The 19,342-nt window shown below is 41.7% G+C and overlaps 2 protein-coding genes and 1 long non-coding RNA gene across 3 annotated transcripts; 2 read left to right on the forward strand and 1 right to left on the reverse strand.

Annotated features, from left to right (window-relative positions):
• The first annotated feature begins 388 nt into the window (after window positions 1-388).
• On the forward strand, window positions 389-6,275 carry tube1 (tubulin, epsilon 1). The gene is made up of 12 exons (XM_035422338.1): window positions 389-651; window positions 1,087-1,160; window positions 1,515-1,567; window positions 1,673-1,733; window positions 1,834-1,949; window positions 2,604-2,725; window positions 2,872-3,059; window positions 3,363-3,535; window positions 3,897-4,037; window positions 4,413-4,553; window positions 5,074-5,248; window positions 5,882-6,275. The coding sequence occupies exons 1-12, from the start codon at window positions 627-629 to the stop codon at window positions 6,038-6,040; spliced, it is 1,428 nt and encodes a 475-aa protein (XP_035278229.1). The 5' UTR covers window positions 389-626; the 3' UTR covers window positions 6,041-6,275.
• ccn6 (cellular communication network factor 6) lies at window positions 6,220-12,162 on the reverse strand. Its single transcript, XM_035422339.1, has 5 exons — window positions 12,101-12,162; window positions 9,716-10,004; window positions 9,023-9,268; window positions 8,284-8,477; window positions 6,220-8,028 (listed from the first exon to the last, which is right to left on the reverse strand). Exons 1-5 carry the CDS (start codon window positions 12,146-12,148, stop codon window positions 7,747-7,749), a joined length of 1,059 nt encoding a protein of 352 aa, XP_035278230.1. The 5' UTR covers window positions 12,149-12,162; the 3' UTR covers window positions 6,220-7,746.
• Window positions 12,163-15,826: 3,664 nt separating this feature from the next.
• On the forward strand, window positions 15,827-18,483 carry LOC118230893. Its single transcript, XR_004765940.1, has 4 exons — window positions 15,827-15,968; window positions 16,119-16,281; window positions 17,174-17,220; window positions 17,744-18,483. It is a non-coding gene; the product is annotated as an uncharacterized LOC118230893 (long non-coding RNA).
• Window positions 18,484-19,342: the final 859 nt, after the last annotated feature.

The raw sequence follows: 19,342 nt of genomic DNA on the forward strand, positions 1-19,342 counted from the left end.
TTACCGATAATCGCATTTGCTACTTACACACCTGTGATATAATCCACAATGTGATATAGTTAAATATCTGAAAGGCCTACATATGCATATTCCTCTGGATAAAAGGGGGAAGTTTTTCTGTTATTTATTTTACAATGTAAGAGCCTATTCATTCGAACAAACACTTTTTTTCCTGTGTCATCCTGGGTATCGTCTAAAAGAAAATTAAGCAAATATGAATGTTTAAAATATATCCTCTGAAAATGCGCGCCATCTAGTGCACGTCCCCCAAAAGCAAATAATAAAATGGAAAGTTGTTTTTCTCTACAGATGCTTTACGTTGACTTTTCTGATTGGTTTTCAGACGCCGTGTTTACCCTTTTTGGCCAATAATAGGATAACGGTTCGTGGTAGGACAAACGTCATCACCACAAGACAAGTAAAGTTTTGCTGTTTGAATTGGGGGCGCGGAAGGTGGAACATTAGCGCGCTTGGTAGCTAACTGTCCATGGGATTGCGTTACCATGACAAGGAATGTCACCAACCATTAGTATATTAATAATGCCAACGTAGAGTGGTGTGATAGCAATGAAAATAAGAATACGCGTTTATTCAACTGTTCTAGTGTTCCGCAGTTCTTTTGCAAGATGACACAATCTGTAGTTGTACAAGGTAAGTCGACAAAATATAGCTAAAGATACCCAAATGAAGTAACAGTGTCAGCCATATATTGTAGCTAGCTAGGTAGCTGGGTATTAAAAGATTTTACATAGCTACTTATTGTAACTTATTGTGCATTGGATTATGTACTCACCTTACTAGCATCTGACAGCGTTACTAAACTGTCTTAGTTTTAGTAATGTAGTTATATCTTTACCTAGCTCTAGCGTAATTGCTTAGTTTTCTGTAGAATTACTAAGAACAAACAGTGCATGAATAATATTCGTTTCATCGGAAAAATAAAGCCAGAAAGACATTTGCATTAGCTACTGTTATCTAGCTCAAATAGCTAGCATTGTGTGTCGTCACTGCCTTCATGCAAAGTTGCTTTCATAATTCTACTTTATTCATTAGACTAACTTTTACTTTACATTACTTTTTTGTCAGTCGGCCAGTGTGGCAATCAGGTGGGCTGCAGATTCTGGGATCTGGCTCTCAGAGAACACGCTCATGTCAACAAAGTAAGACGCTACTTAGTTAGCAAGATCTAGTTTTGACATTTAAATAAGAACAGTATTATATTGCGCACACTTATAAGTCTGTACACATATATGACAGGAAGATGAACTGTTGTTTATCTGCTGCTTGCACTTCACTATTACATGAAGCTGAGAACATTATGTAATTCTATATTTACTATTTTTCTCAGCTTGTTAAGCAAAATTATGAACAACAACCAATGTCCAATGTGCTCTGTATATCAGTAAATGGCATAATGAGTTTCACTGGGTGGTTGTTGTGATGTTCAAACAATTATATACCATGTAATATGGCTTTGCAGCACAATTTCACATTGTGACCCCCTTTTTTTCCAGAAAGGAATTTATGATGAAGCATTAAGTAGTTTCTTCAGGAATGTCGACACCAGGTATCATTTCCAAGCAGCACTTTTCCCCAAAAATTAAATCCACCCAGTCTGTAAAAATGAGTTATTTTGAGATACTGACAGATTGTTGTCTGTGCTTTCTCCCAGGAAAAATAACGGCGAGGGCAGCGATATCGCTGGTGGAAAGATCCGGTGCCTCAAGGCCAGGGCAAGTGCCATCTGTTGTGATTTACTGTTGACACACTGTTAATTCTGCAACTCCGCCTACACATGTCAAACTTGACCTCACCAACATGTCTCCTCAACAGGCCGTTCTCATTGACATGGAGGAAGGAGTGGTGAACGAGATCCTGCAGGGCCCGCTCAGAGACGTGTTTGACAGCACCCAGCTCATCACGGACGTGTCAGGATCCGGCAACAACTGGTAAGGGCTGAAGAGGGAGGCTCCAGCCCAAGCCTCCGTCTCACCATTTTTAACAGCCTCTCCCCCTCTTTTATCTACATGTGTTTTTATTTCAGTTGGAGATTCAGATGTTACTGGTTATCTTGAATAATGAAATGTTACCCAGAGTATTGATTATATCTTTTTTTTCTTTCAGTTAGCTGTGAATGTCACTTGAGTGAAGCAAACATATTAACTGAAACAAATTCAATAAAAGTGTCTGTATTGTTGGCCTCTCCATCACTGCCGTATTTGCAACCTTTTTTTTAAAGGAGAGTGGGAAATTAGACTACCATGTGTATTTTATCACTTTATCCAGATGGGGGAAGCAGAGACGGTTACAGATAGATATGAGATCACAGTGAATCAAGCCCACAGCAACATGGTGGATTCATGTGTGGGTTGAGAGTTGGCTGTCCTATGTTCTACGCTACACGGTCTCAGTCAGTCATAGTCGGTCTCAGTCACAGTCAGATTGGGCTGCTTAGAAAATGGGGCCGGTGGACTTTTTTTTTTTTTTCCACGGGTTGCCAGAGCTGCCAACTCTTTCCATGCATTCTTTTGTCTAGTGAGTGGTACTCTTGGATGGTTGGAAACTCTGGTATGCAGCATGTGATCTCCCCTCTGTCTCCCCAGGGCCGTGGGGCACAAGGTGTACGGGTCGGCATACAGGGAGCAGATTGTGGAGAGATTGCGGAAGGCGGCGGAGCACTGCGACTGCCTGCAGTGTTTTTTCCTCATACACTCCATGGGTGGAGGTGAGGTTCCTCCTCGCACTGCTAGGAGGTGTAGCCAGCTGAGTAGCACTGGAACTTTCTATGCAGTTTTCCTCCTTCCTTATGTCAAAGGTGTCAATTTCCTGTTTTTTTCCCCCTCTCCCCCTGTCCAATGACCTGTGCACAAGGGACTGGGTCTGGACTGGGGAGCTGTGTGCTCAATCTCCTGGAGGACGAGTTTCCTGAGGTCTGCAGGTTTGTCACTGCAGTGTACCCTTCAGCGGAGGATGATGTCATCACCTCCCCCTACAACAGTGTCCTTGCTATGCGTGAGCTGACGGAGCATGCTGACTGTGTTCTACCTGTGGAAAACCAGGTTAGTATGATGTTGTTTTTGTCTGTCTTATTTAGTCTGCATATGCAACATTCCAAGACTGTTGTTATTGGTCAAGATAAGTTACTGTTGCTGTGGTTTCCTGCAGTAACAACAACAAAAAAAGAACACTGTCAATCTATGGGCACTATGGTTTGTAAAGTTTAGTGTTCTCTATCCAACATTAGTTGCTTATTATTCTTTCTGGAAAAAACTTGTACTCATTAGTTATTTATTTCATGCTTTTTAAAAATGAACTTACTAATGATCAGTTACCTCACTTTATATCTTTATGTCTCTATCCAGTCATTGGTTGACATTGTGAATAAGATAAAGCACATGGCCAACACTGGAAAACCTGGCTCTGTCATCAAGAAGGACAGCACCCTCATTTCTGGGCAGGGCGGGGTCAGCAAATCCGAGAAGCCCTTTGACGCCATGAATAACATAGTGGCCAACCTGCTGCTGAATTTGACCAGGTACGGAAAGGGTTACAGCTTGCAGCCAGCGCACTTCTGAGAACGCTTAAACTCCCCATCAGAACTGCCTTTTTCATACCATTTGAGTTCTATATTCTGAAACTGTAAAAACTCCACTGTGAAACCAAACCTCCATTTGCCTTTGAGAAGGTCAGAGACCACAGTAAGCCGTTGAAAGGATGTGGTCGAGCGGGCGAACGTTGTGGCTTTAATCTCGTAAAATGTCCGCCGCAGTGCGGGAATGGTCATTTCAGGGCAAGCTCTGAAGTGTAGTGTTGGAAGTGTATTAAGTTTTTCGTGCACACTGGCTGTACAGCCAGGCTTGCACGAGGCTCCCACGTGTTTCCTTGTGTTCCCACAGCTCCGCTCGTTTTGAGGGCTGCCTCAACATGGACCTGAACGAGATCACCATGAACCTGGTGCCCTTCCCCCGCCTGCACTACCTTGTGTCCAGCCTCACCCCGCTCTACACGCTGGCCGACGTCAACGTCCCCACCCGCAGGTCCGCCACCCTTCTCGGCTGTGTTTTTACCGCTTCCTGTTTGGACCGTGTGGAAAATTCAGAAGATGCACAAGAACTCCATGGTCAATGTTTCTAACACGCTCAATGGAATTGTAATCACAAATGCAATTAGTTATTAAAGGACACGGTATGATTTTTTGTATGGCAGACAAAAACCTCTTATCCAGGGAGATTTAAGTATGGTGTAATGTGCTAATAAACTGGATATTTACAGAATTTGAAAATGCAGCATTTTGGTAACAAGCTTAACATCACTGCTGTTGCACCCTACTGTCAATCCAACAGTCAGTCAGGATATTGATGATATTGATATTGTTTGCCTAAAACATGCTTTGGGTGTGTGTTTCTAACCAGGCTAGATCAGATGTTCACGGACGCCTTCAGCAAAGACCACCAGCTGATCCGGGCCGACCCCAAACACAGCCTGTACCTGGCCTGCGCCCTCATGGTCCGGGGCAACGTCCAGGTGTCCGACCTCCGCAGGAACATCGAAAGGTAAAAGGGAAGGCTCCACACTTTCCCCATTCACATCCCCCCTCCAACCTTTCAGTGTAAAGTAAGCCGTATAGAGTGCCTGAAAGATTACCTTTCCGGGTCTTTCCATTCACTGTGCAGTGCTTGTGCTGCAGAAGAAACCTTAGCTTCATAACTGCACCCTTCAGCCAACTCTCTACAGACTCCATGTTTGGAAATTTGTCAAGAGAGGCAGGAGCCAGTGTGAAAGGGTATGCCTGTGTGCATCGGAGGTCAAAGCAAGGATAGCAAACATCTGCTGCACATTTGATTTAATGAGTCAGTTTCAGGCTTCTAAAGCAACCGACATTCAGACTTTTCTTTAATGAGAAAATATATGTGTATTTTTATTGTCGCTGTCAGGTCTTGTGGGCATCAAAACCCAGGAGGAGACTACCAAGAACCTTTATTTTGTCTCTTTTGGCCAGTTTACTTGGTATCCCAGAGTTCTCTGGTCTGGGGCTCTTCTGTTAGCTCACCTCTGCCCCTCACTGCCCAATAGGCTGAAGCCCTCCCTGCCGTTCATCTCCTGGAACCAGGAGGGCTGGAAGACGGGGCTGTGCTCCGTGCCTCCCGTGGGCCACTCCCACTCCCTGCTGGCCCTGGCTAACAACACGTGCGTGAGGCCCACCTTCATCGACCTCAGAGACCGCTTCACCAGGCTCTACAAGAAGAAGGTAAATGCCGCCGTTGGCCCGCAGGTGAACACTCTGCATCGGTGTCATTAACTTGCCGCTGGTCTGACCACCTTGTGGGGGGGGTCTCTCGCAAGTGCCAAAACAGAAAAATTATGAATAGACATGAGTAGAAACTCAAACGTGGAGGAGCGTGGAGGACCTTGTTGAAAAGTCCATGCTGGCTGACACACACAGAGATAGAAAAGTGGGCCTTATTTGTGGGAGGCACATTCGATATATGTGGGTGCATTCTGTTGGATACTAGTTCCCTTTGACTGAAATTGGGGTGTTAAAATCAGTGATAGAACAGAGCGGCTGGCTGCCTGACAGATTCCACCAGGGCGAAATGCACTTTTGCCCAACTGCAGATAAAGCTTTTCTCTTCCGTCATTGATCTTAAAAGCTTTCGGGTGCATTCAGTTGTTTTAATGGGAAGCATTCGTTAATTGAGAGAATTGCTCCTGTGGTGTTATCAGTGTGTGCTGCCACTGCTTGTAAAAGATCTATGTAAAAGACTTGTTCTATATGAACAAGACCATTCATATCTTCACAACTGCAGCTAACAGTCAAACAAAAAGACAGTGTTGTTCCCAGTATACAGTAACCCCCTATGCCTTCATTCCTTGATTCCAGGCCCACCTCCACCACTACCTGCATGTGGAGGGCATGGAGCAGGGCTGCTTCACGGAGGCCATGTCTTCCCTGTCCTCTCTCATAGAGGAGTACGGCCAATTGGACGCCACCAAGAATCTCCTGATGCCCGACGCCCCCAGACTCAACATAGCTACATGACGGCCCTTTGCTGTCAATCAAGCAGGCTTTACTGTCGACGTCAGTCTCGGTCATCTGAGTTTGCGCCTGCATGTCTGTCCACGTGTCTTATGTTCATTTTTGTAACTGCTTGATACAGGCAGGAGGCTATTTTTATATTGTAATGTATTTCCTGTTTATTTACAAGTTATAGAGCACTTTGTACACTTTAACAATTAGATGTATTTTTTTCAATGCAATAAACGTTTAAAACGTCTGAAAGCACTATGAATTTTTTTTCTTAATACAAAAATGTTATACTATTCATAGTCCTTCAAAAATAAATAAGCTGAAATAACTCCTAATTGCTAAAAATTGAACAAGAGTAATATGAAAAGGTAGCTGACTTTTAAAAAAAATAACTAATTCTAGATAACTGTTCAGATGCTAAGGAAAAATGAAAAGCGTTTTACATTTTGGCAGTACAAATAGGTAGTAGGTGAGTTCTCATCTAGTATCTTCTGGAGCTAGAGAAACTTAAATTGTGTTATTTGATGGTACTTTGTTCTGGTGATGTGCTATTAACAATGGTATCCTAAAAATAAGGAGCATAGATAATAGACTTGCAGATGGAAGAACAAAGTGAAAATTCACCTCACGGAACAAAGAGCAACTGTTCCAAATGCAGCTCTGCTTCAGAAAGAAACCAACTGCTGCCTCTGTAGTTCACTACAGTAATACATCCAAATAACACCTAATGTAGGGTACTGAAATATATCTGAGAGGAGTAGTAGTTAAGATGATTTGTTGGAAAAGTGCAATATGACCCCTGTAATAGAACCCCACCTTAACCTAGCAACAAAGGCAAGGATAATTACAAAGGAATCAACTTCAATAGCTATGATGACATAACTGACATGACTAAACAGCAAAATAGATAAATCTGTTCCAGAAATTAATTTAATAGCTATTTAAATTTGTTGTGTATATTCAAGTTACAGGATGATTTGAAACTTGGGAAGTAAACTGTCGGGAAATGGGAAATTTGTTTTGAAATACTGAAAAATATCATAAATTCATTCTTTTCTTTTTTTTAAGTCTACAGAAAAAGGAATTGGCTATGTTCATAGCCATGCTCATTGAGTACTACAGATTTAACTTTTGTGTGTCGGTGTCTAACATTTTTAATTGGTTCGAAATATCTCTGCCATTTATACTGGCAAAAGGGGTGTCTGTCTAAAGCAATCTCATCTGCCTCATGAAATTTATACTACAAGATGCGTTCTATCTAATCAAGGAGACTCTGTTGTTTCAAACTTTTGTTTCATTTTCCCTGAAAATGATCTTTTATGAGCATGCAAGCTGGGTTTATCCTATTTCAAGCACTGAATGCCCTTTCAAAAACAAATCGCATTATTGTCATGGTCAGTTCAGCTCCAAGTCCATCCCATCTTTTTTATTGTGTCGAACAGAAGTCCTCAACCCTAGTCCTGGAGAGCCACAGTATCTTCTTCGCCACCCAGCCCTTGACTGACCAATGAAAGCAGTCGATTCCACGGTTAACTTACCTTACCCGGTTTCTTGAGTCTGAATTGGTTACTTATTTTAAGGTGAAAACAAAAACCAGCAGCCTGTGGTTCTTCGGGACCAGGGCTGAAGAAGCATTGCCCTATAGCTTTCAGAAAGCCCACAGATTAGCCTAGCCCTGATATGTTTCTCTGTTTTTGGGGAAGTTGGGTTGCTGAGGCCTAGAGGAACCGGAGCTCGGAGAACATGTCCCCGGGGTCGTTGCATTTCTTCTGGCACACGCAGGAGGTGATCCACTGCATCTTCCACCGGACGCTGCCGCCCTTCCCGCAGCTGAAGTCCACGGACACCATGCGCGACTTGTTGGGCACGCAGCAGCGCTTGTCGCTGCAGACGCCGCAGTACGTGGGCCGGTAGGCCTGCTTGCTGGAGCAGCCGGACAGGGTCAGCTTCTCCGCCTTCTTGGCCTGGAACTTGGGCCGACAGGTCTTCCCCTTCGGTATCTATGAAAACGTAGAGGCCGATGTTCATTAATGGAAGTTAAAAGGAGGTCTGTAGACAGCATTAAAGGGGCGTGTGTTTGTGGTCTGTCATTTTAGATGGTCTGTAGACAGCATTAAAGGGGCGTGTGTTTGTAGTGTGTCATTTTAGATGGTCTTTAGACAGCATTAAAGGGGGTGTGTTTGTGGTCTGTCATTTTAGATGGTCTGTAGATAGCATTAAAGGGGCGTGTGTTTGTGGTCTGTCATTTTAGTCACCTTCACGCTCCTGATGACGCTCTTCTCACACGGCCTGAGGAGGCAGAGCCGCCGGTCCTTCCTCATCTCGCACTTCCCGTTGTCGTTGTTGACGCGGACGGAGATGCCCAGGCCGCAGGTCCGAGAGCAAGGGCTCCAGGGCGTGGTCTGGACCAGGCAGTTCTTCTTCCAGGCTAAAGGACGATCCCTGTAAGCTTTCAGCATTACAGTTAAAGGGCACCGTGTGTTTAAATTCATTAATTTCGTTTACTGGTTAGGAAGATGCACTCCTCTTCAGCACAGTGGATTTAATTCATTTGAAGTTATGTATAATGTGCAAAGTATGTGATAAAATGGTGTATGTGTTTGCCTTTAAAAGGTGTTGATTTTCAGAAAAGGGGGGGTGTTCATTTTCAATCTCCAGTGTTACAGTTGTTCTACCTTACATAGTTTCTAATTTCCATTGTTTATGTGCTTTGAACCTTAACTATACACATCGTCCTCAAATACCTCACAGCCTCTCTTCGTACTGGTATGTACATAGAAATATAGAAGTAAAGGGTAAAAACATAAAAAAGTAGTAGGGCTACTTTCATGGACCATCAATAACTGACCTCAGCTCTGTCACTGCACTGGGCCATTTGAAAACCCTCCTCCCCCACATCCCACACTACCTTTCCACCCCAATGCACTTAGCATTAGCATTCTTGGCAGCACAAGCTGTCGATCCTGGCCCCCAGTTCCCTTTGCAAACACACACCTGGCATGGCCTCGTAGGTTGTGTCCTGCTGGTGCTTTTTGGCGGACCCGGCGCTTCGGAGGGAGCCCGGCGGCCCTGCTGCGCGGAGAGGGGCGGGGCCGAGCAGCCCGGCAGGCTTCTGGACGAACGCCGGCATGCAGCCGATGGTGCCAGCGATGCACGTGCACTTGTACAGCGGGCTGGGCTGGAAGGCCTGGCCGTTGTCGTAGAAGGCCCCGTTCAGCTCACATCCTACACCCATCATGTCTGAGATACAAAGAGAGGGAAGGAGCATCATTGTTAATGTTATGCACAGATTACCTTCACAGCATCTTCATATTATGTGGGTCACAGGACTTGGTTTTGGAAACCCCTCGTACCTTCACATACATGATCGATTTGGAAAAAGTGCAACAATGCAGACAGGAATTGAGAGAATAGTGACATTTCCTTTGAAGATTTTGCTCTCATAAAATGAATCATAAAGAACTTGTGGTTCATGATTATAAGAGTTCGCACAGGAGTGTCCAGTGGGCCTAATAGCTACAGTCATTTTGCAGGTCCACACAAATCTAGTAACTGACTTGGGTCGCATTACCCACACACAGACTATGAAATAAAATGGCTCACGCTTACAGGAGCCAGGATGTCAGCTTTGGGAAAGGAACAGCAGAACATAATTTCAAACACAAAATGTAGGACCAGGTTACTCACAGGCGCAGACCCCGACCTCGAAGCGCGGCCGGTCGGCCGAGAAGTCGCAGTACATGCCCTTGTGGGGGTCGCAGACGTCCTTCTCGTTGCAGGCCTGGCCGATCTGCCGGGCGCAGGCCTTGCAGCAGCCGCAGCCGTCCAGCACCATGCTGACGCCCGGCGCACAGACGGGTCTGGAGGGGCACCGGCAGGGCCAGCGGCAGTACTGCTTGCGCTCGGCTACGGGCGTACCGGGCATACCGGCCCCTGGGGCCGACACCTGCCCCTGGTTCTGTGCCCTGCAGGGCAGCTTACAGCACAAACACAGCAGTGAGATCAGAGACGTGCCCAGAGACAGCTTCATCAGTATTTACTTAGCATTATGGCTTAGCATTAACATTACTGCTCTGGAAATAAAATTAAGAAAACGCTTCAAATTTTTAGTTTCACAGTTTATGAGTATGCGCCTGTGTAAAATCTAACTCTTACTATTTCATTAGCCACTGACCACATTTGAGTATAATTCCAAAAGAAAATAAATACTGTCATTCAGAACATTTATTTGCAGAAAATGACAACTGGTCAAAATGCTAGAAGTAAAGTCTTGTTACACGTTAAATAATTCAAACTAAACAAGTTAATACCCATAGATAACAAAAACAACAATGACTTCAATTAGGAAGGGTTCAACAATCAGTATTTGGTGAAGTAACCCCAATTCTTCTACAGATATGGGGTCGTCTCTTTTATCTAGAGTTGTATACCTTATCTATGAAATCTACAGTGCCGTTAATATGGAATATAATGTAGTGTGCTATTAAAATTTTCACCAAGAGTTTGTGTTGACTAAATCATGCTGTGTGTGAACACAAATTATTGGCCTAATTGCATAAATTGTCAAGTAGCAGGAAATGGAAATGTTTTGTTTTCCAGCTTTTTCAACATACATAAAACTGAAATCATATTTTTTAAATCCCAGAAGGTGAACCATCCCTTTAAACAGACTAAACTGAAAACGACAAAATATATAGTGATGTATCTTGAAATTGATTCAACATTTTTGAACATGAGGCAAAAAACTGCAACACAAAAAATATTCATTCATTCCGGTCTGTTAACATTGCCACCATCCTGACCGTCATATTTCATTTATTTTTAATCCTAAAAAAATCACTGGCCTTTCACTCACTCTCTTGAAAAAAACACTGTTTAAATCAAAGTCTGATGCAAGATAATTAAACCTGCCTGTGTTGTTTCACTGCTTCAATGCAATTGTCTTTATTCATGTATGCTTGCTAGATTTGTTTGTTGAGCCCATTCAAAATGCCAATGCAGCAAAAGCCTATCACTGCCATTTGAAAGATTGACACTGATTTCAATGCAAATTTCTTCTTGATTTTGGAGGGATTATTTATGTTATTTTTCCTCTGTTTGACTATATGAATGCACTTAGTCATTGATAGTACTGAGCCATTATTTATTTAGAGTAAATAAAGTCAGGCCTACCATGAACCCACAGAAACTCCCATCAAATCCCTCTGGTGTACACAAGCAGCCCCTTTGTATGTGAATAGTGAGCACTTTGTACTGAAGTCCACCGTCAAATAAAAACATGCATTGGCCTTTTAAAAATAATGTTACACAGAGGCTAGTCTGTTTTAGCACCTGAATATCTAAGCTTATGAAACTTAAAACTGGGCCATGGAGGCGGCCATTTTGAAGCAGAGACGGTTAAAGAGAAGGCTTGTTTACTCCGCCGTTGTCATTAGGGTGCCGTCGTGAGGGACACTGCTCCTGGGGCACGAGTGCGTCCCGGGGTCAGAGAAGGTTGTGCCAAAAATGTGAAGCCTCTCTGTCAAGTTTACAGAATGGGCTCAGATTCAGGATGTGAGAACAGGTCGCCCGAAATGCATGGTCGCCTTGCTCAAAACGTCCTTCTGTTGGGGCCAACCTCTATTTTTAACAATTCTCCTCAATTATAAATTGAATATATATGGTGAGATTTAGCTTATTAAAATGTGTCATTATTATTTTTTTTAGGCCCAAAAACACTCATTCCATTCTAAAACTCCTGAACCCAGTGCTAACACACTGCACTGAACTACTATCTTTTAGTAAGTGACATACAGCAATGCACTCAGCTTGACGTCAATGAGCTATTACTTTTGTATCACACCATTACACTCAACAGACAGTGACATTATATCAAAGGTATTCAATGAAATATCCTCAAGTCCATCAGTAGATTATGCAAGAGATGTCCTGCAACTAGCAGATAAATGGAATATATCCATGTGTTCTTGTCAAAAGGCAGGTGTCACAAAAGCATTATCCTATTAGGAAGTGCCCAGGGAGGCAAATTTATCGCTTGCAGTTTAGGAAGGAAAATGAATGTGTCACTCCTACCTGCTCAGCCAGAATGATCAGAAGGGTGTTGCAGAGAAGCAGCAGCATCTTATTAGCACCCAGGTTTGAGAGTGTTGTGCAAGCTGAGAGAGAGAGTGTGTGTGTGAGAGAGAGAGAGAGAGAGAGAGAGAGAGAGAGAGAGAGAGAGAGAGAGAGAGAGAGAGAGAGAGAGAGAGAGAGAGAGAGAGAGAGAGAGGGAGGGAAGGAAGCAAGGCAAAATGGAGGGGGTAATGTAAGAGAGAGAGAAAGCTAGCCTTCTGGAGAAGAAGTGGGACACAAAGCTCTCTTCTGTCTCCTTTCCAAACACACCTTGCCTCAGCACACAAATTCAAACATGAAATATTTTCCTACATAACTGGCCTCCAGCCTCTGCCCTGGCCTGTTTAACCCAAGTCAGACTAGCAGTAGCATTAGAGAAAAATGAAGATCTCTCAAGCCAAATTTTTTCAGTTATTTTAACCATAAAAGATACATACTGAAACATTCAAATCAAATAGGCATATTTGTCATGCGCCTGTGAAAGTATGGGGTTTGTCCTGTTTGTTTTCTGAGAGTAGTGTTAGCTCCTCTCCTGTTTTCATGCTCATAAGAAAGTTTGGGCCAGAATTCCAGTGTTCTTTACATGGAGTGACATGAAATATGACAAAGCAAATAGGTCCTCTTCGACATGACCCTCCACCTCTCTTTCAGGGGCATTTCCAAACCTTGCAGCTCCACATACAGCCAGAAACCAAATTTCTAATTATATATATTTATATATATATTTCAAATGTAATCCCTTCAATATACATCAATATTGAATATATAGAATGAAAATCTGAATATATAAGTATTTTCTTGAATATATGTAAATTCAGGAGACAACTTACATACATCATAGTTTCATTCATTCTGTATAGTAAATATATGTATATTCATTCATTTGCTTGTGTTCACTTACTTAATTTTGTTGGTCTGAAGAAAAGCACCAACCTATGTCTGCAAGCATTTACAGAGCAAGTCTATTTGGATCCTGTAGGGATTCCGGCTGCCAAGGATAGTTGTAAGAAAGAGTCGACTGATAGACCTGTGAACAGGATTGGTTTATTCGTGATCATGTTACCTTTAGATGAAAGCCAGCGTGTTGCAGTGTCGTGAGGAGCTGTGTAGTTCATTGCGAGGCTCTTTGTCCCGTATGTGCACAAGCCTGCCTTGTCTGAATTGGTCCTCATTGGCTGTTACACAGTTGGCAAACTTTAACTCGTCGAGCACGCAAGTGCCAGGTTATTTGAATTTGCCTGTCTGTGTTTTCATTTAAGTAGCCCTGGAGTCATGTTATGAGGAAAAATGAGACTGAAAGGAATTAAAACTAAAAGGAAATGTTAGGGTCCATGTACTAAGCAGATTTAAATCAGCTTAGCAAGCATCAGTGGCTTTGTGTGTACAACCAATTATTTGCCTATTCAGTCCATTTAAAACATGCTGACTTTAAAACACACTATAAAGAATATCTTCTCTAAAGCGCATCTGTTAAATAATGATTGGTTAATTAAGTGAACCTGCTCACAGGAGGAATTTGTTTGGAATTTACTGCCAAACCCCCAGAATTCTGTGTGTTCTAGTTTGGGTCAAAGGTTACATAGGAACGGGATTGCACACAGAGAGCTATTCGCTCTCCAACTGTTTGACTTTCCTGAGGCTCAACACAGACGGTCAAATTAATCTGGAACCAGGAGCCCACCATTTACAAATCCACATTGCAAACACAATGCCTTCATTTATTTAGTAAATTTAGTTTTACCCTTAAGAAAACCTTACCACATTGTTAACTTAGTATTTGTATTCTTTATTTGCCCCACTATTACAGATAGCATAATGACATTATGGAATGATTAATTCGAGAGCTCTACAGGTTAACCTGGATCTTCAATCCATTTCTCTCTCATCTGACATGTACAGTACAAGCCAGAGAGGAAGTATACAGTCATCAGTCTGATCCATTTCCTTGGATGTTTGAGGTGGAGGTAGAGAGAGAAACAAGTTGGGGATTTGGTCAACTGGGTAGGTCACAATGTAATATTGTATGACACCACTAATGACATCAATCGCATGTGTGTCTGTATTTTTTAACACCTAATAAAAATGATCCACCTGGCATGCCTTACACTGTATATGCATGGCATGTCATGGTATAGAGCTTACATATACACACAAACAAACACACACATGTACTTTAACCTATCTATTGGCATAGCACATAGCTGAACATACAGCAAAGGATTTTGTGGTGATGTTGGGGAAGTCTGGTGTCACAGCCTCCATGTCCATTGTGTGTGTCTATACTGCCCAGATTTTCCCTGCCATCCTCAGGTGAGTATGATGTAGCCACTCCTGTCCTACAGGGGTCAGTGTTTTGCACCAGTCACCCCCTTGACCCTGCCTTAGTAGTTCTGCCACTCAACCATCACCCGTCCTCTGAGATTGTATTTTATTATTACTAATAAGCTTATAAAAATTATAACCGCATAAAATTAGGTTTTCTTTTTAGAAAATTTGCTAAACTGAAATGTATTTCCATTGCACTGGATCCTAGGGGAAACCAATAAATTAATCAATTAATTATTAATAATTAAATAAGTAAACTATGGAATAGCAAGTGTCACATACTTGCAGCATGGCAAATGTCAATGCATTTTGTTAAGATGACGGAGATGTCCGTGTCATGTTTGTGTTGTGACTTACTTGCTGTGAATGCAGGCAGAGTGGGATTGGAATGTCATCTGTGTGTGTGTGTGTGGGTGGGTGGGTGTGTGAGCTGGGGGGGATCACCGCCCCCCTCATTTACTTCTCCAGGAGCTACAGCACGGAGGCCCCTATGGTTGTGTTTGGTCTGTGGACTGTTCTGGGAGCTGGGCTCAAAATGCTGCTGCCCAAAACAGCCGACAAGCCCCTGCCTGACACCACCCAGGACATGGAGGAAGGGCCACTGGTGGGCTCGGTCTTATCTTACGGTTCTTTCTAACAAAGGGGAGTAGTAAACTGACCAGCACACAGCACATGTTACAATAAGAGAGAAAAATCATTATGTTTGACAACCACTTTGGAGCCTCCAGTCAACAGTGGATTCAATGGCAAAATTACCAAAGCTTTGTCTGAGGAGGTCATGATATTTGTTAATGGAAGGTTAATCCGTAGTGTAATTATGGACTGAGGTGGGAAAAAAATGGATAGAGTTGTTAAACAAAAGAGACATTTGGATGATATGCTCCCACTAACCACAATAATTGCGACCTGTTATACCTCCTGATTTTTGTTCTCTTATTTAGCTCCTGTATTGCGTCGGTTGAAAGATCATCATATGTGATTATGAATCGTTTTATTCAAGTATCATCGGTTAGATTTAATACCATAGAGGTTTGCGATGCATTGTTCTTTTTGCAGGATGTGTGTGGTCTCCATGGAAACTGTACAACTCATGCACTCTTTGACAATGAGGAAGCTGGGAAGATACAGGAGGTCCTTTTCAAGGAGTGTCCGAGGAGTTTGATAATGTTACTCGCAGTCTCTACGTGACCTTTGAGTGACAGCAGATAATAATCCCAGCTGTTTGATAAGGTGCAGGTGCTGTTACGTGGTTTGCTTCCAAAATTCCACAGAATTTCACTTGGAACACAGAACAGACAAAGACAGACAAAATCTCCAAATACCATAGAACAAATAAAAACCTGGTCATTTATCGTGCCACTGTAATGGTGACACACTGCTATTATATATGAGCACTCTTCCGCAGTTGTAAAATTATAGTGTCTCTCCAGGGACAGGGCGGACGGTTTATGAGTTATCAAGAGCAGCAGCGCTATACGGATGGATTGCTGCTCTCACACAAATGGTAAGAGACCTCTTCACGGGGACCTATAAATTGTGTTCATGCAGCTATGTAAAGGTAATTTTGTGAAGAATTATGATGGGGGTTCTATCGTCTGTAATGTCAATCATTTCATATAGAGATTACCATGTCCATGCGATTGTTGTTTTACAGGGTAAAGTGAAAACGGTTGATTTCAAGGTCCTCATTTCCAACCTACAGCGTCCCCTGTCACAGTTCTGCCCTAGACTGTATCTGCCAGCTCCTCCATTTTGATTCCCCGGCCTGCTGCTATGCTCGTCAGATTCTGACAAACTCATCTACTAATCTCCACTCAGTGAGTGACGAAGCCTTCTCTCTGTTGTCTCCAGGTTTCCAAATCTCTGCTTTCCAGCAGGAAGTAGGTCTCTCGGCTATCTTTTAGTCACTCGATCAAAACTAAAAACTCATCTGTTTAAAAAGGCCTACAATGTAGGCTAAACTTCTTTCTGGTCCTGTGCTTACTACCTTTGTATCCATTACCAAGATGGTTATCCCCCCATTAGTCATCATTGCTTGTTAGCAAGTTTGATTAGCCGTCACTTTTGCAACACATGCCATACTGGTGATAAAGCACTTTGTAAACTTTTGCTATTAATCTTCATTTTATGACAATTTAAATAAAGTGTGTTCAGTATATGTACATGGCTAAATAATGAACTGATCTTCAGCCATTTAAAATTAGTTAAAAGTGGAATGATGTAAGTAATATTTATAAGTTTTTTATTAACTTGCATTTATGCAAAGACTATTGCTGTTACTTTTTCTGCAAAGGCCTAGAATAGTTATTGTATGAAACTGGCTTGTTGGTTCACCTTGTAGTCAGGTGTCTGTTCTTAATCAGTATTGTAGAATAACGGTTATGGTGCTGGGCTTATAACTCGGTCATTGCAGGTTTAAATCCCAGAGAGGACACAGCTGTTGTACAGCTGAGCATAGTGCTTAACCTGAATTGCTCCTGTAAATATCCAGCTGCATAAACAAATTGTATGTAAAAGAAAAATGTAAGCTGCCTAACAGTAAGAACAGGGCTACCTCCTGAACAAGCCTGGTTTCTGTTATATACCACCACAGTGTCTGCAGGCAGATATGAGAGCCCTACATGCAAGATACTGTACTGCATGTTTTGAATTTAAGGAATAATTTGCTACTGCTAAATACTGTATGTTTTTTTCTGTGTTAATAAACAGATTGATCTTAATTGTGACTGGACACTGCCACCCTTTGGAGAAACAAGGTAATTCATGTGCCTGACACATGTCAACCAATAACATGCGTTCTATGGTCATAAAGCTGTAGTCTCTTACCATCACAATCACACAGCTTCTCTTTCTTTTCATAACCCCCTCCCCTGTTTCTCTGTTTCATAATCCCATTTCTGTGCCATAATCTCACAAGGTCTCTGACATAAAACGTTTATATTTCCTGCTTAATCAATGTTCAACATTGCACTACAGCCAGTAAAAAAATAAAAAGTAAAAAAGTTTTACCATGTATTCCATTTTCTAAATTAAATAATTATTTTCAAAATATGTTTCTGCGTCTCAAAAGTGAGGCTTTTTCAAAGTGCAGTGACCACTAAATTGGTTGCCATGAAAACAACCAACAAGTACATTTCCATAGACATAAAACCATTAATATGCATTGCTTATAGTGTCACAGGTCAAACGTGAATGGAATAATGAGACCATAATAAATCCGTGGTAAAAAATATTTAAGAAGATCTCTCAGCCTTAAATAGCTGGTGTCTGTCATTTCAGGAAGGGTGGAGGAAGTGGCTGTTTGCCAGGATTCTGGGGACAGTACCTCCCTGGTCTGGAACAACTGACGGGTCTGTCATCTGAGTAGCAGGCACTTGCGTGCATGACTGTCAGTGATCCATTGCGCCTAAGACATTAGGCAACAACTGCCATTTCAATTATACTAATAAAAAGAGTCCTCAAAGCCAGCAGCTGCTGTGTCCTGCCCCTAGGCCAATCATCTGTTAGAGAAAATCTAAATTTTTCAATTTGATTTTTGATAAAGGTTGTGATGGGATTTGTTTGGATTCTTGTTTTAATAACCCATGTAAAAAGCAGCTCTTTCACCCTCGTAATATACATACCTGGAATGGAAATTTATCAGCAAGTAGTTGTTTTATTAATTAATTAATATATTTATTTCATTATGACTACATGCAGCCGTCTGTACTATGAGATTTTTATATTTTAGTATTGTGAGCTGTCTTGAAACATGGGTCGTTCTTCTATTAGTTTGTTGGTAACAATAGTCTTCATTTATTTTGTAATTACTTCTGGGAAAGTGGTTCCAAAGTGGTATTTTTGATTAAAAGAAGGTCCCTCTGGATAACCTATTGTTAAGCTGTTGGTTGCTGGTCTGGTTGATAGTCTCTGAGTATGTTTTCATTTAGAATGTTTTTATTTTGCAGTATCCTGATTATTAGCTAAATAATTGCAATACCTGGTTCCTCCATTGTAATGTGCTGTGTGATCATTGGAAATGCCCCATTTCGGTAAGGGTAGGGTCCTGATAAAATAAAAAATGGACAAAACAAAAGCCAATTGAAAAGTTTGTTTGTAGAAGATATTTTTGTAACTGTGCTGAGCTGGCCGCGAGTCAAACAGAAAATATATTAAGCACTCCATACTGTACATAAATTGTTCTCAGTGGATACATTTAAAATAAAATAATAATAATAATAATAATAATAATAATAATAATAATAATAATAATAATAATAATAATAATAATCAATTCAAACAGTAAGAGCAATTGCTTGCTTTATGATTTTTTTTTTAAACATTTAACCATTAATCACAGGGTCTGCCAAATATTTTATTAATGTAATAATTAATCAATTCAGTACGCAATGCTTTCATGTTGACGATTCTTATCCGGGGCTTCATGTTGAAAGTATTCATTAGAATAAACCTGGCCTTGATTAGATCAAAACAATGTGTATAAGCAGCGGTTTGGTTTTTATCAAGCCATACTTGACTGTCACCTATACTGAGGGCTGAAATTTCAATTTTATTCACGGGGGTAGACTGCTAGGCTAATAGCCTTCTATTAAACTTGTGAGGTTTCAAAGTCTCTGCCGTTTTCCTCTACAGTACAACTGCTTTCGTAGGTTTATGGATTTTAAGCGCAATTTCAACGGTTTCAGCATTTTATGTGAACTACATAGGAGTGGTCACGACATTTTAAATAGTTTAAGATCCATAACAGAAGGGGGCGCCAAAACTCAGCGTTTCATGATTGCAATTATGAGAATGATTCAGTACATTTTAGTACTCCTCCACTCCGTCTCCCATACTGGATATAAAATGTTATATTCTCAAATTTATATGAATGTGTTT

Source organism: Anguilla anguilla, chromosome 6 (genome assembly GCF_013347855.1).
Source record: "Anguilla anguilla isolate fAngAng1 chromosome 6, fAngAng1.pri, whole genome shotgun sequence".
Classification (NCBI taxonomy): Eukaryota; Metazoa; Chordata; class Actinopteri; order Anguilliformes; family Anguillidae; genus Anguilla; species Anguilla anguilla.

Excerpts from the sequence above, each read along its gene's own strand:
- ccn6 (XM_035422339.1), bottom strand. The coding sequence starts at position 12,148 with ATGCTGCTGCTTCTCTGCAACACCCTTCTGATCATTCTGGCTGAGCAG. Across the intron at positions 10,005-12,100 it reads TGATCATTCTGGCTGAGCAG|CTGCCCTGCAGGGCACAGAA; the intron begins GTAGGAGTGACA and ends TTGTGCTGTAAG. Across the intron at positions 8,029-8,283 it reads GCGTCATCAGGAGCGTGAAG|ATACCGAAGGGGAAGACCTG; the intron begins GTGACTAAAATG and ends ACGTTTTCATAG.
- tube1 (XM_035422338.1), top strand. The coding sequence starts at position 627 with ATGACACAATCTGTAGTTGTACAAG. Across the intron at positions 652-1,086 it reads ACAATCTGTAGTTGTACAAG|TCGGCCAGTGTGGCAATCAG; the intron begins GTAAGTCGACAA and ends CTTTTTTGTCAG. Across the intron at positions 1,568-1,672 it reads TTCAGGAATGTCGACACCAG|GAAAAATAACGGCGAGGGCA; the intron begins GTATCATTTCCA and ends GCTTTCTCCCAG.